The sequence below is a fragment of the Helobdella robusta genome (assembly GCF_000326865.2).
Source record: "Helobdella robusta unplaced genomic scaffold HELROscaffold_61, whole genome shotgun sequence".
Lineage (NCBI taxonomy): Eukaryota > Metazoa > Annelida > Clitellata > Rhynchobdellida > Glossiphoniidae > Helobdella > Helobdella robusta.
In genome coordinates this window covers 904,879-918,605 of record NW_008705338.1, presented here as the reverse complement: position 1 = coordinate 918,605, position 13,727 = coordinate 904,879, and the positions used below count along the sequence as shown (strand labels likewise).

General features: G+C 32.0%; 1 protein-coding gene across 1 annotated transcript; it reads right to left on the bottom strand.

Moving 5' to 3' along the window:
- Nucleotides 1-6,863, bottom strand: HELRODRAFT_87875 (hypothetical protein; the record flags this gene model as incomplete). The annotated part of the gene is made up of 6 exons (XM_009029632.1): nt 1-242; nt 443-567; nt 943-1,011; nt 1,677-1,726; nt 3,993-4,135; nt 6,761-6,863. The coding sequence occupies 6 exons, from the start codon at nt 6,861-6,863 to the stop codon at nt 1-3; spliced, it is 732 nt and encodes a 243-aa protein (XP_009027880.1).
- Between the last annotated feature and the right edge of the window lie 6,864 nt (nt 6,864-13,727).

Below are 13,727 nucleotides of genomic sequence, written 5' to 3'. Positions count from 1 at the left end.
TTAACACTTCTGACACTGAGCAGCTAACTGGGCCGGATTGGGAACGTCGGTTAGCTTCCTGGTTGGTCCATTTATTCCTCCCAGCCCTCCCCCGATGACGTTTTGAGGCATGCCCCCTCCAGCCCCCGTTGTATTTGCATCCAAACTTCGAGCCATTCTGTCGCAGATGAGGTAGACAAGTCTGTCGAACACAACTCCCACGTTCACGTTATCCTTCGCGGAACTTTCGTAGAACTCCAAACCTTCAAAATGAATTCAACGGAAAAGAATTAATAACATCAATTTATTAATAACGGATATTATTTACGTTTTAGAAATTTATAAAAAATTATAATAAATAAAACGCACACATACGCACGCACGCACACAAGCATAGCATACACAACAATTCATGTATGTATTATAGAAAACATAACAATTTAACTACAAATTGACCAGCAACCTAATTGGTCGGCCAATCTCTTGCCCCTTTCTGTAGAGACGACCCTCTCGTGTTCCATGTCACTCTTGTTGCCCACCAGGATGACCTGCGCGTTGTCCCACGAGTAAGTTTTAATCTGGGTGCACCTGTACAATTTTTTGTTCTCCATCGAAGTTAAAAATAATTCAACTTTCATAATCAAATAAATCATTTCTATAAATTTTTTTTTACTTCGAAACAGTTATTATTATTAATTGTTTTTTTTTGTTAGCGACACTTCGATGTCGACATCACCTGGTTGTGGTTTTTGCGTTCTCAGACTAAAACTCCAACTACTGATCGATCGATTTGAAGCAGGATTTTATTTATTCATTCATTTATTTTTCATTTCTAAAATGTGAAAAATGAAGCATGAAAATGTATGCCACATGCGAAACATTTAAGAATTGAAAAAACATCAATAGCAGGAGCACAAATTTTGCTTACATTTTTTGACATCTAAAAGTGACTAACTAACTAACCAGTCTTGTACAGCGTTGAAGGAATCTTCGTTTGTGATGTCATACATCAGGATGAATCCCATGGCACCCCTGAAATTGGATGGAATAGATGGAAAATTTGAATGGATTGGAAAAATTGGATAGTAGATTGGAAAAATTTGATGAATTGGAAAAAATGGATGAATTAGAAAAATTGGATAGAATTGAAAAGTTGAATAGATTGGAAAAATTGGATAGATTAGAAAAATCGGATAGGTTGGAAAAATTTATTTATTCATCGATTAATAATTTTTTAAGATCATAAATTTTTTAAGATGAGTCAAGCAGGAAAAATAATTTATCCAATTTATAGATATATTTTTTATCAATTTAAATACTTTAATTTACATCAGTTACTCCAACCAGGTATATTTTTAAAGTTTAATTCTTAAGTTGATCTAAAACTTACGAGAAAAAAAGTACTTCGATGTTAGCAAAGTTGAGAATAGCAAAACATCGCAGTGCATTTAACATGTTCGTACATGATGGTTTATCAACTAAAAGTCGCTTGGATGTGAAAATTTTAAAAATTTCTCTAGTCTGCATTATGGAAAAACTAGTCTTTATGACCCATCCTTGGCTTAAAATCGAAATAAGAAAAGAAAAAAATGAATGAATGAATTAATTAATTAATTAAATGAATGAATAAGTGAATGAACTAATAAATGAATTAATTATATTTAATAAAATATTGAAACGGTAGTCTCATTGCGAACCTGTAATAAGCTGTAGTGATCGTTCTATACCTCTCCTGTCCAGCCGTATCCTGCATACAAATACATCAGTGTGTGTAAGTCTATGACAAATAAATGCTTGTAAGTACCATTGTAATTATAGTCCTTCAAAATGTGAATGCATAATGGTTATAAAAAATGACATTTTACCAAACGTAGATTGTAAAATTTTTAATAGTTATAAAATGTTCATTTAATTAATTTGGGATTTTAATCATTGATCCTCGTAGCGTTAAGTTAGTCAGGAAATGTTTCAAAATGGAATCGAGCTGGCTATTGACGGTTTTAAGTAGGAAATATTGTGACGGTTTATTTTATGAAAATGTTTCTTTGAGTTCTGTGCAGAAAAAACTTCAATTGATATTACAAATTAGCTAAAAGTAATGAATCTGGAATTGTGGAAATCAGGTCCTTCCAGAGGGGATGATTCCATTACCTTCAATCATTTTGAGCATGTTTTTGAACAGTATGTATTTGTAATCACAAGATATAAATATGTGCGCGCGTGTGTGTTGTGTGTATGTGTGTGTCTGTGTGTGTGTGTCTGTGTGTGTGTGCGTGCGTGCGTGCGTGTGTGTGCGTGTACAAATACATACACAGCAGCCAAATATGTCATTTGAGGACAGAGCACGTTTTCAGACACGTTGTTACTGTGCTTCACTTCATTCACTGTGTTTCACTGAGTTGTTATTTCGTGCTTTTCAAATAAAAAATGACAATAAACCAATATAAGCATTCTTTGGTTCTCAGTCACAGAGCACTTGCTGTACATTAGCTCTGAATGGCAACGTGTTTTTAAGTTATTATGTTCGGTGAAATAATAATTTTTTCTGTGAACATTGGAAACGCTATGCAGGAACATTTCGCACGCACACAGACACGCACACACACACACACACACACACACACACACACATACACACACACTAGATGCAGAGTTATGGCTCTTCAAGTACTCCAGCATACACAAACAGGTAAACACACCAACACTAACATACATTTCATGATACGCAACAAGGATGAAATGGAAGGATGGTGGAGTAAGAAGTGGAGTCAGTCATAAAATATTGATTGGACTGTTACATTAAAAAAAAGAGTCAGATAAATCAAGCAGACAAACAAGTTATTAATAAAGAGACTTGTGTTCACCGTTTAAAACTAATAAAATTTACATATATACAAATAGAAATAGATGAATAAATGATTGAGTGGGTAGATGAAAAATATAATAATAAACAACCCGTAAGATGAATGGTTGCCAAAATGAAAAATTATTGCCAAACATAAACGGACGATAAAATTATTGATTAGTCGCAACTTTTGTGCAACTTGCAAATCAGGCTCTGGCTGCTTTTTATTTATTCTTTTTCCATCTCATATTCAGAATGTTTCTGCATCTGCTGGGGTGTAAATCAGGCTATTTTCAAAATTTTGGTTGGGTAGTTTTGTCAGGAGATTCGACAATATCAGTTAAGTAAACAAATGTTTGTTTGCTGAGCTGTCTCGCGCTTTTTCATGAAGCTTAACAAGCTTGAAATCGAAAATGTGTGGGAAGGCACTCTTTATTGACCTCTAGTGATCTCTGATCTTTTCAAATGATAATTTTTCTCTATATGATTTGCAATTATTTTCTTTTTTCTTACTGAATGATGAAACACATTTAATTGTGGCCCCGTATCATTTGAAAAGTTTAGAAGTGAATAATTGTTGAGTTGAAAATGTTTTTATAAGTTAATGGCTCGGTCACGCATTCTCAAAAATCTTCTAGCGAAAGTTAGCATCCAATGATGATAATTTGTGATCTCAATGAACTAACTCTTTTTTAAAAATTTAAAAAAATATTTCGAGTTGTTTCTTTTCATTATTTGTGAAATTAAGCGTATTAAATTTGAATAGTCCTCTTCTTGAAACATTGCTTATTTTAATATTTCACCAAAAGACCGCCATTGCGATTTCGTCACTGTGGTCTACGCATGCACAGAACAACACAACACGACTACGAAACAACAAAACTATCAATTAGAAGCATCACATTCAATGTAAAATATTATTACACGGTAATGGAATGACTGAAATACGACATTACATGACAAAACTTCACAACCTGTCAATAATGAATATCAAACAATCAGATTAAAACAACAATAGTCAACCGTAAATAGCCAGACCATCCATTGTAATTAGTTTGAAAAATGAACATGGAACGTAAAATTTGTGGAAACTCGGAGAAGAAAAATTGAAGGAACATGAAAAATAAAAATTGAAAAAACTTGGAAAATAAAAATAGAAGGAACTGACCCAAATTTGTAGCTTGATATTCTTCCCATGCTGGTGAACAGTTTTAACTTTGAAATCGATGCCGACCGTACTTACGAAGGAGGCTGCAAACGAGTTGTCGGAGTAACGGAAGAGGAAGGATGTCTTGCCGACGCTGCTGTTGCCTGCATAGGTCAGTCAGTTCATTACGTACAATCATTACATTACATTTATCTCACTGTCATATCAACATCATCATATCAAAATTACATCTCATCCTAAACTATTGCCTTGCATGCTGTAACGGTTTCTGCGTTCGCAAGATTCTGATTTTTTAAAGGATAATAAAAAACATTACATTTAATAAATCAAATTTTTACACATTCTCAGACATAGCGTTCAAACATATAAGCACATTTGATTAATAATTATTTTTAATTTATTTATTTATCTATATATTTAACAAAAAATTAATCTAGTTGTAAATATATGCACGTAAGAATATAATTTTTTGTATCTGGTTGCATCAGCTCCATTAGATCAAACACTCGAAAAATCACAGAGGTTCAGGCGTTTGTCAAATTATTATAACTTTCATTGCAATAATTTTTTGCATTAGATATCAAGTGAATGACTCTTAAAATTGAAATATAATAAATTTATAATCTGAGCTCGACCGTTTTGAATAGTTACACTGGCTGCTCGCTTCGTACAAATTGACCTAATTACACTGAATGAATGATTTGGTTCATATGTAATACCTGATGAATGTATCAAAATTTCGTTTCTCAGTTTTAATGAGCATTAAACGTTTTCATTTCAAATGTAATTCTCTGTCTATAGAGCTTTGATGGAATTTTGCAATGGTAATTAGAGTTATAAAAATTTTACAAAATGAGAATGATATATTTACTTGCACAAACCAAACAGTGTACAGACAACATATTTTGAACTTCCATACACTACACACGTGCATTGCACATGCACGTATATGTAGTCTCAGATGAATGTTTGTTTGTGCTGTGCACGGCTCTGTGTATGTGGAGAGTAGAGAACTGGATTGCACAAATCAATACATGTTCATCCAACGTTCAAGCAGACGAAATACTGGTTCATGCAAATGTAACCAATACATTATATGTGATGTAATGTATGCGTGTGTGCTGCTGTTTTGAGGTTTGTGTCAGTTTACGAAGCACAAGCAAATATAATAACCACATTTATTTCATAAATGCTACTTTGTAATTTATTTATTCATTAAGTATTTGCGTTTTTGCGCATAGTTTTATGTTTGGGTACACTTTTTGTATAACTATACAAACGAAGCAGTGTACAAATTACAGATTTTGGACTTACATACAATACACACAGTTAAATAAACATTTTTTGGTTTTAATGATTCACATAATGAAAAACTTCAATTAGATTTTTTTAAGAGTTTGTACATAACATAAATAATGGTACACGAATAGAAAATTTTAACTGGAATTCAAGTTCTCATTTACTTATGACTATCCGTTTTACGCAAAATATGTTTCAAAATTTTGTGGGGTTTCTAAAAATGTTTATTGTCAAATGTCTGGGTATGAATGTTCTTATTAATTTTAAAAATTGTCAAATTAACTTTTGTAAATTGCAAAAATATGAATAAGTTATGCACGAATGTGTGTGTGTGTGTGTGTGTGTGTGTGTGGTGTATGTGGTGTGTGTGGTGTGTATGTGGTTTGGTTTTTATTGTTTTTATTTGTGTGGCTACATGTGTATTCGTGTGGTGTGTGTGAGCGTGTAAGAAAAGTGAAATTTGAAGTCAAATTTGGAAACTGTTCACGGTCGAATAGACTTTTTCAAAATATTTAATCATTTATCCATTTTACAGTAACGCCAGCCAGCCATCATCCATCAATTGTTTATTGACCATTGTAATTTATTGAGAGCTTTACATCACATGTTTTAGTCAATTTCTGTTACATGCCATCCGCCTGTTACATGCGTTTGGAATGGTCTTTTAATGCTATGTTATGGTCTGATCATGAAATGTTATGATCTATTGATGTTATGCGTGATCTATTGTTGTAATACTTTGGTCTATTTATTTAATGTTATTGTAATAATGTAATGTTATGGTCTATTGAGGTAATGGTATGATTTAATAGTGTTATATAATGGTCTTTTAATGCAACGTTTTGACCAAATGATGTAATGATAATCCGACGGGGGAAGTTCAAGTTTTTCGGTCACATCGTGTGGAAGGAAAGAATGGAAAATCTAAAAACTACTAGAGAAGTTGCAGGAAAAAGAACGAATAACATTCGTGAAGTCCTTATGTCAGTAGACATTGTATATAATGCTAATACTATTTCAGTATTTAATAAAAATATAAAATTAGTCGCTGATTAAAATTAGTTTTTTTTTCGATGATTTTTATAATTAATTCTAAATTACGAAAATAAACATTTTAGCTGAAATTTCAACATAAAATTTATCAAGCTTGAAATTTTCAAATCTAAAATCTGAAGGTTAATTTGGATTCAGCATACAAAAATGTACCTTTTTGTAACCCCTGGTTTTTAAAAATCTAAAAAAATCAATTTCCGGTATAAAATTGACACACCCTATTGTGTCACTTGTCGAATATCACCACATTTCAACTCTTACAAAGTGTTAAAGATCGGGCTTTGTAGAGGTCCATAGTCGGCAATGTCATGGAAGGATGAAGTTTTTAATGATAGCAGACCAAACCAAAAAAGTTAGTTTGATACAAACAACGATGTCCAGTTTAAAAAAAAACACTATCAACGATCTCAACCAACCGATGATGAGAAGCTTGAACATGTAATCAAAGTTCTGGTCCTGGTTGCCCTGTGGTGCAAAATTGTTGGGCTGCTGTTGCTGCAGCTGTTGCGGTTGCTGCATTTGTTGCTGAGGCGGCATCTGTTGCTGTTGCATCATGTTGGGGTTGTAGTTGTAGTTTTGCTGCATTGTTGTGATAGTTTATACTAAACAGCTTGATCAAATTTGAATGATGAACTTTTTTTTTTAATTTTTTTCAGCAAAAAAGCAACTTTTATTTCAAGCAAAGGTTACGAATTCAAGTTTGAAAAAATGTTTATCCGAAATTCTTTTTTTTTGTTTAATTTCTGAAAAACTTCGTCATCGACCGACAGCCAAATGATGTTGGAGTCTGCGTGAATCAACTGCCAATGTTGACAACAGGAATACTGCTTCTATTGCTGTTGCTGCAGTTGTTAATGGTATTGTTGTCGCTGATGTTATTGCTGTTTTAGATATAGTTGATGTTTTTTTTGACTTTAACAAATCAAGGCAATGACATTTTTTGAGTTTTTAAATTCATTTAATCAACTCTAAAAATTAGATTTTAAAGGATTTTTACAAATAAAACCATCAAATAAACGATTTATATATTTTTTTTACAAAACCTTTTCTACTCGTCTAATGATGCCGATTCTATTTCCAAATAACATGAAAGCAAAATGACACACCGCGAATAATGAATGACTGCGTTCGACACAATTGTGCCTGCATGCAACTACATAGCTACATGGTAATCTGTGGGCATGTATGTATGTATGTATGTATGCATGTATGTATGTATGTATGTATGTATGTATGTATGTATGTATGTATGTAGGTATGTATGTATGTATGTATGTATGTATGTATGTATGTATGTATGTATGTATGTATGTATGTATGTATGTATGTATGTATGTATGTATGTATGTATGTATGTACGTATGTATGTATGTATGTATGTATGTATGTATGTATGTATGTATGTATGTATGTATGTATGTATGTATGTATGTATGTATGTATGTATGTATGTATGTATGTATGTATGTATGTATGTATGTATGTATGTATGTATGTATGTATGTATGTATGTATGTATGTATGTATGTATGTATGTATGTATGTATGTATGTATGTATGTATGTATGTATGTATGTATGTATGTATGTATGTATGTATGTATGTATGTTAAAACCAAAACATGATGAGTGACACTGAACCGTCAAACATCAAGTAACAAATGGATTAACACTTTGATTTGTCGTTAATTGCACATGTATGTATGTATGTATGTATGTACGTATGTATGTATGTATGTATGTATGTATGTATGTATATATATATATATATATATATATATATACATATATATATATATATATACAACTATACAAGACAGCAGAAGTTTTCTGCAATGTTATGTTTGTACTGAATGCGTTCAGACAAGCATGTACGGATGGATGGATGCATCAGATCCATGTTGGTTTCAAATCTTCATCTCGTAATATTATTTAGTTTTCAACTTAATCATATCATACATTAAATTGACATTAAATCGTTTAAATTGATTGAATGTTTTATATTTAAATACCTTTTCCAAAAGTTATTTCTAAAAGTTATTTCTAATGCAACTAAATGCTATTTTTTCTACCTGAATATATATATATATATATATTTATTATTTTCATTATCTCTATACTGGTCTCGCTTTGAATTAAAAATTTTAGTCTTAGATAACAAAAATGTGTGAGCTGTTTTGGGCTAATGAATTTTAATGTATAAAGGTAGATTACTAACTGTATAAAAACAAACATATGTATACATAGCGAGGCGAAAAGAGTTTAATTTTGTATTCAAAATGTCCAAAAAGACTCAATGAAATGCTTATGAAAATTTATGACAAATGCAAAACGATTAGGCTATTTAAAGGGTTACTAATAATGGTCATCCTTATAGCGATGATAATTAGAACAATGGCGATTCTTATGGTAACAACGATTTGACGAAGAAATGGTAATCGGTAGCGAAAAATGACCAAACTTGATGCATGGATGTAATTCTGGAAATGAAAAACCTAGGGAGAAAGTAGACTATATAAATAATACATAATTGTCCTGTCTGAGCATGACCGGACATGCGTGAATTTTTGTAGTCTTTATTGAAAATTTTGTTTATATTATCCTTTATGGAGGGGAATTTATTTTTTGCATTTTGTATTCGCATGCACACACACACACACAGAAGAGAAAGAGAGAGAGAGAGAGAGAGAGAGAGAGAGAGAGAGAGAGAGAGAGACTAACATGAACAAATAGATTTTCACGTACTTGACTAAACATATATCCGTTTATTCTAGTTGCTTGCTTGTACGAACTTTTGCACAATACATCTTCATCATTTTACTCATACAACTTGTACATGTACACACGCATGCACACATACAAACTTACGCATACACTTAAAAAGACACATACACTTAAAAAGACACATACACAAACAAATTCATAAACACACATACAACATCACACACACACACACACACACACACACACACACGTACATGTAAACGTATTCAGCTGGCTGACATGATTCTCTCAATAGCGGTTATAAATCAAAAGATTAATGCCTACGTCTTGAGTGGAAATTAATTGGAAAATTTTTTAACAACATAAAATATTCAGTGTTGTGCTAACTACTTAAAAAATGTAGTTAACTACTATAGTTAACTACTTTGAAAAAATCTAGTTAGTAACTACTTTTCAACTACTTTGCACAACAGTAGTTAGTAACTACTCTTTAACTACCACCTAGTAGTTAACTAGTAGTTAACTACTTTCCAAACATTGCCATTTAAAAAGAAACTGGTGTTTACAACCTTTCGATACCAAATTACTAATTTTTGCAGTAGTTAACTGATAAATTTAAAGACAAACTAACTTTTATTTGAAAGGTTTTATTCATTATGTATGTATATTATGTAAAATGTCTATTATATGTGTCCATATACAATATGTTATATATATAAATATATATGATATATTGTATATATGTTTTATATATGTTTTGCTCATTGTTGTATACAACCATTTGTTATCCAGCATGTGATATGATTAGTCATGCATAGCAAATGCATATTAGATGACCATGTCTGTTTTCAACAGTAACACAACAATGCATGCACACAAATAGGGGCGATCAAATATTAGCTTATTATTATAAGTAGTTATGTAAAATAGTTAACTACTGTAGTTATTAACTACTAAAAAAATACTTAACTACTAGTTAATAACTACTTTGAAAAAAATAGTTATTAACTATAGCTTAACTACTAGCAAGTAGTTATTAACTAGTAGTTAACTATTTGTAGTTAATAACTACACACCACTGAAAATATTTTATTATTTTTTGTGAAAATAAATTTCCTACATTTCTGCTGTTTATTTGGAAGGAATATTTTCTTCACATTTTTATCATTAAACACCGAATATTTCTGTGACATTTTGAATGAAGATTTAGGACATACAACCGACCGGCCAATCTGGAATGAAAGAGACGTATTTAGATAAGTTTAAATAATAAATTTGATTATTTAGTATAATTGAAAAACATTTTACATTATTTTCTCAACCGCCAACATCTGTAGTAATTGTTAATTGTTTAAGCAAATATTCAAGAAACCAAACTGAATCATCCTAGCAACAAGCCAGAGACCCTGTCACTCTGTGTGTGTCTGTGTATGTGTGAATTTGTTTGTGTACGTGTATGTGTATGTGTGAATTTTTTGTGTACGTGTATGTGTGAATTTGTTTGTTTATGTATGTGTGTGTGTGAGTGTGTACGTGTGTGCGAGTGTGAGTGTGTGAATTGTGCGTGAACTCCCACGAGTCAGACAGGCTTCCAACTCTCATCTTTCCGTCTTTTAAAAATATTTCCAACAATCGCAAAAACTGAAAACAACGATAGAACGAAATATTTTTTTTCAGAAATTTTGAATACAATGAAATAGAAAAATTGAAACTAAAAAAAAACTATCCGTGTTGATATACAAGGACAGAAAAACATTTCCGATGAATTTTGAAATTTGTTAAATAAAAAAATATAATCTAAATAATTTCGTCTTAATGTGCACAAACATTTTAACGCCGAGAATAAAATTTTTAAAACGATGTAGTTTACTTCAAAAGAATGGTGAATTTAATTGGGAGCGATAATGACCCACCACCCCCTCTCAAAGTTGTTACCCACTACAGTCTGATGTTTAAGTGTTATATGATTTTTTCAAAACAAACTCTTACATTTTACATTATCAAAAAATATTGAATAACTGTAAATAAAAATGCTTTCGTTTAAATCACACAATCAACCATGAGAGGTTAAATTAATGGGAAGATATTGATCTATTTTTGCAGCAATACACTACATGGCAAAGAAACAATCTGTCTCTTTCTGTCACTTCTTTTAATTTGTTTGATTCTGCATCTATTTGTGTGTTTGTTTGTCTGTCTGTGTGTTTGTTTGTGTACTTGTATGTTTGCATGTATATATATATATTATCTTGTTTATATGTTTGTGTGTTTATCAGTTTGTAATTTTATATGTTTGTATTTTTGTTTTACTTGCTTTGTTGTCATGTTTGATTGCATATATATATATATACACGTCATGTTTGATTGCATATATATATAAATATATATATATATATATATATATATATATATATATATAAATGCGTGTGTGTGTGTGTGTGTGTGTTTATACGTCTGCCTGTCTGTTTACATGTTTTTACGTTTGTCTGATGTCTCATATTACCCATAAAGCCCAATATTGATAACATTTTGTTAAATTTTTCCAACTCAAACTCCCACAACGCGAAATCATTTGCTGAGATGTCTTGAATTGTGGTCTGTCCGTTTGATGGGATTGTTTGGAGAAGTTTTGAAAACTGTCCAATCAGTTGAGTGCCTGCTCTCTACAAGCTTTCGAAGAACTTGTTGAATTCATTGTGTCTGTGAGTGAATCGTCCTTGTGATATGAAAAAATTTATAAAAAATCATTGTTGCAACTTGGCAAGGAAATAAATTGTTGAAGCCCGAAATGACTTTTTGCTTTCAGACACACGCGTGCAACTGGCTTTTAATGAAAAAACACATTAGCCGCCTCAACATTACAAACCCATGAACACATGTCATGTAGGTGGGGTTGAAATGAAGCTCCCACAGAAGTTGGACACGCACACGAGTGTATGAAATCAAAGTTTAAAAATCAAATAATCGTACGCGAAATAACGACATCAACAACAATGAAATCAACAACTACACTAGCGAAAACTATCAAAGCATCGGCAGAGCAGCAAAAACAACAACGACAGTAACAGCGGCGACAACAACGTCAACACACTACACAACCAACAACATAACCGATTTCATTAAATTGGCAGCCATTGTTGTGGACAAACATTTTCTCAAACATTTCTACTAAAAGCTCCATCACCATCGTTATCGTCATCATCGTCGTCATCATCATCGCAATCACTGTCTTCACCCATTTCCTAATCCTGATTTTTATTGCCCCTGTAGTTGTAACGTTACACATGCAATCATTATCATGACGACTTGAACGTCATCATCATCAAAACTCAAACATCATCACCAACATCATCACCAACATCATCCTCATCATTATCCTCATCATCATCCTACAAACGTCGTCATCATCATCATCATCCTACAAACATCCTCATCTTCTACATATTCAACATCATCATCCTATAAACATCATCATCATCATCATTACCCTTCAGACATCCCTTCAACTTTATCATCTCCCCCACCATCATCATCATCATCGTTATCACCATCAATGCTTTATAGCTAAAAATACCCTCAAAATATTACCTTAGAATATTACCTTACCAAAAACTGCCTGTAAGATGGTACAGTAAAAATACGAAGTTTGATTGCAAAAGCACTTACCGCTACAACATCATCACATATTCCGCTAGCTATCACTCTACTAAAATACGTCAGGTTGGTGTGTTATGTTGAAGTTACCGGGTTTAAATGCAAAAAGATTCCTGCTTAACGGGCTGATGTATTGCTTTCAAGCGTACGAACGCGTCTACGTTGTGTGTTTTTTGGAAAATTAATTCTAAACCCCCATGAAGCTAAGTATGGGAGATTAATAAATATGAATAAGCATAAAAAAACATAAAAAAAACTAGACAAACATAAACAAACATCAACAAAACATTAACAAACTTTATCAAACAACAAACAACATCAACAAACAAACAAACATCATAAAACAACATCAAACAACAACAAACAAACTAAAACAAACATCAACAGACAACAACAAACATTAATAAACAACATCAACAAACGACGACAACAAACAACATCAACAAACAACAACAATCATCAACATAGTCATCGGAAAACCCCAAAAAATATTAGAAAAAATGCCGCAACATATCATGTTTCAATGTATTGAATTTTTTGAACGTGATAAATTAACAACTACGTCCATTAGATTTTGTTGTGTTTTAATAGCAACCATAACAACAACAACAACAACAATTGGAAAACACATCAACATCAATAGATGAAAAATGCTCCAACGACAAACATGCAACCTACTAAGAAGAAGAACAACAGCCAAACTACCACTTACCAAACAAACCTCCTTGAAAAATAAACACGCCAAGCAAGAACAATGATGGTAAACAGTCTCCAAAAAACACTATTGATCTCACAACAACAACTCAACAACAACAACAATGACATTAACATTTTCAAAACAGTCATGGCAACAACACTTTTACAACAAAATGACAACAACCCTCAAAAAACAACAACAACAACATATTCCTAACAGCAATGACAACAATTTTTTTTATAGCGACGACATTGATACAACAACAATAACAACAACAACAACAAAAACGACAACAAAAACGACAACAGA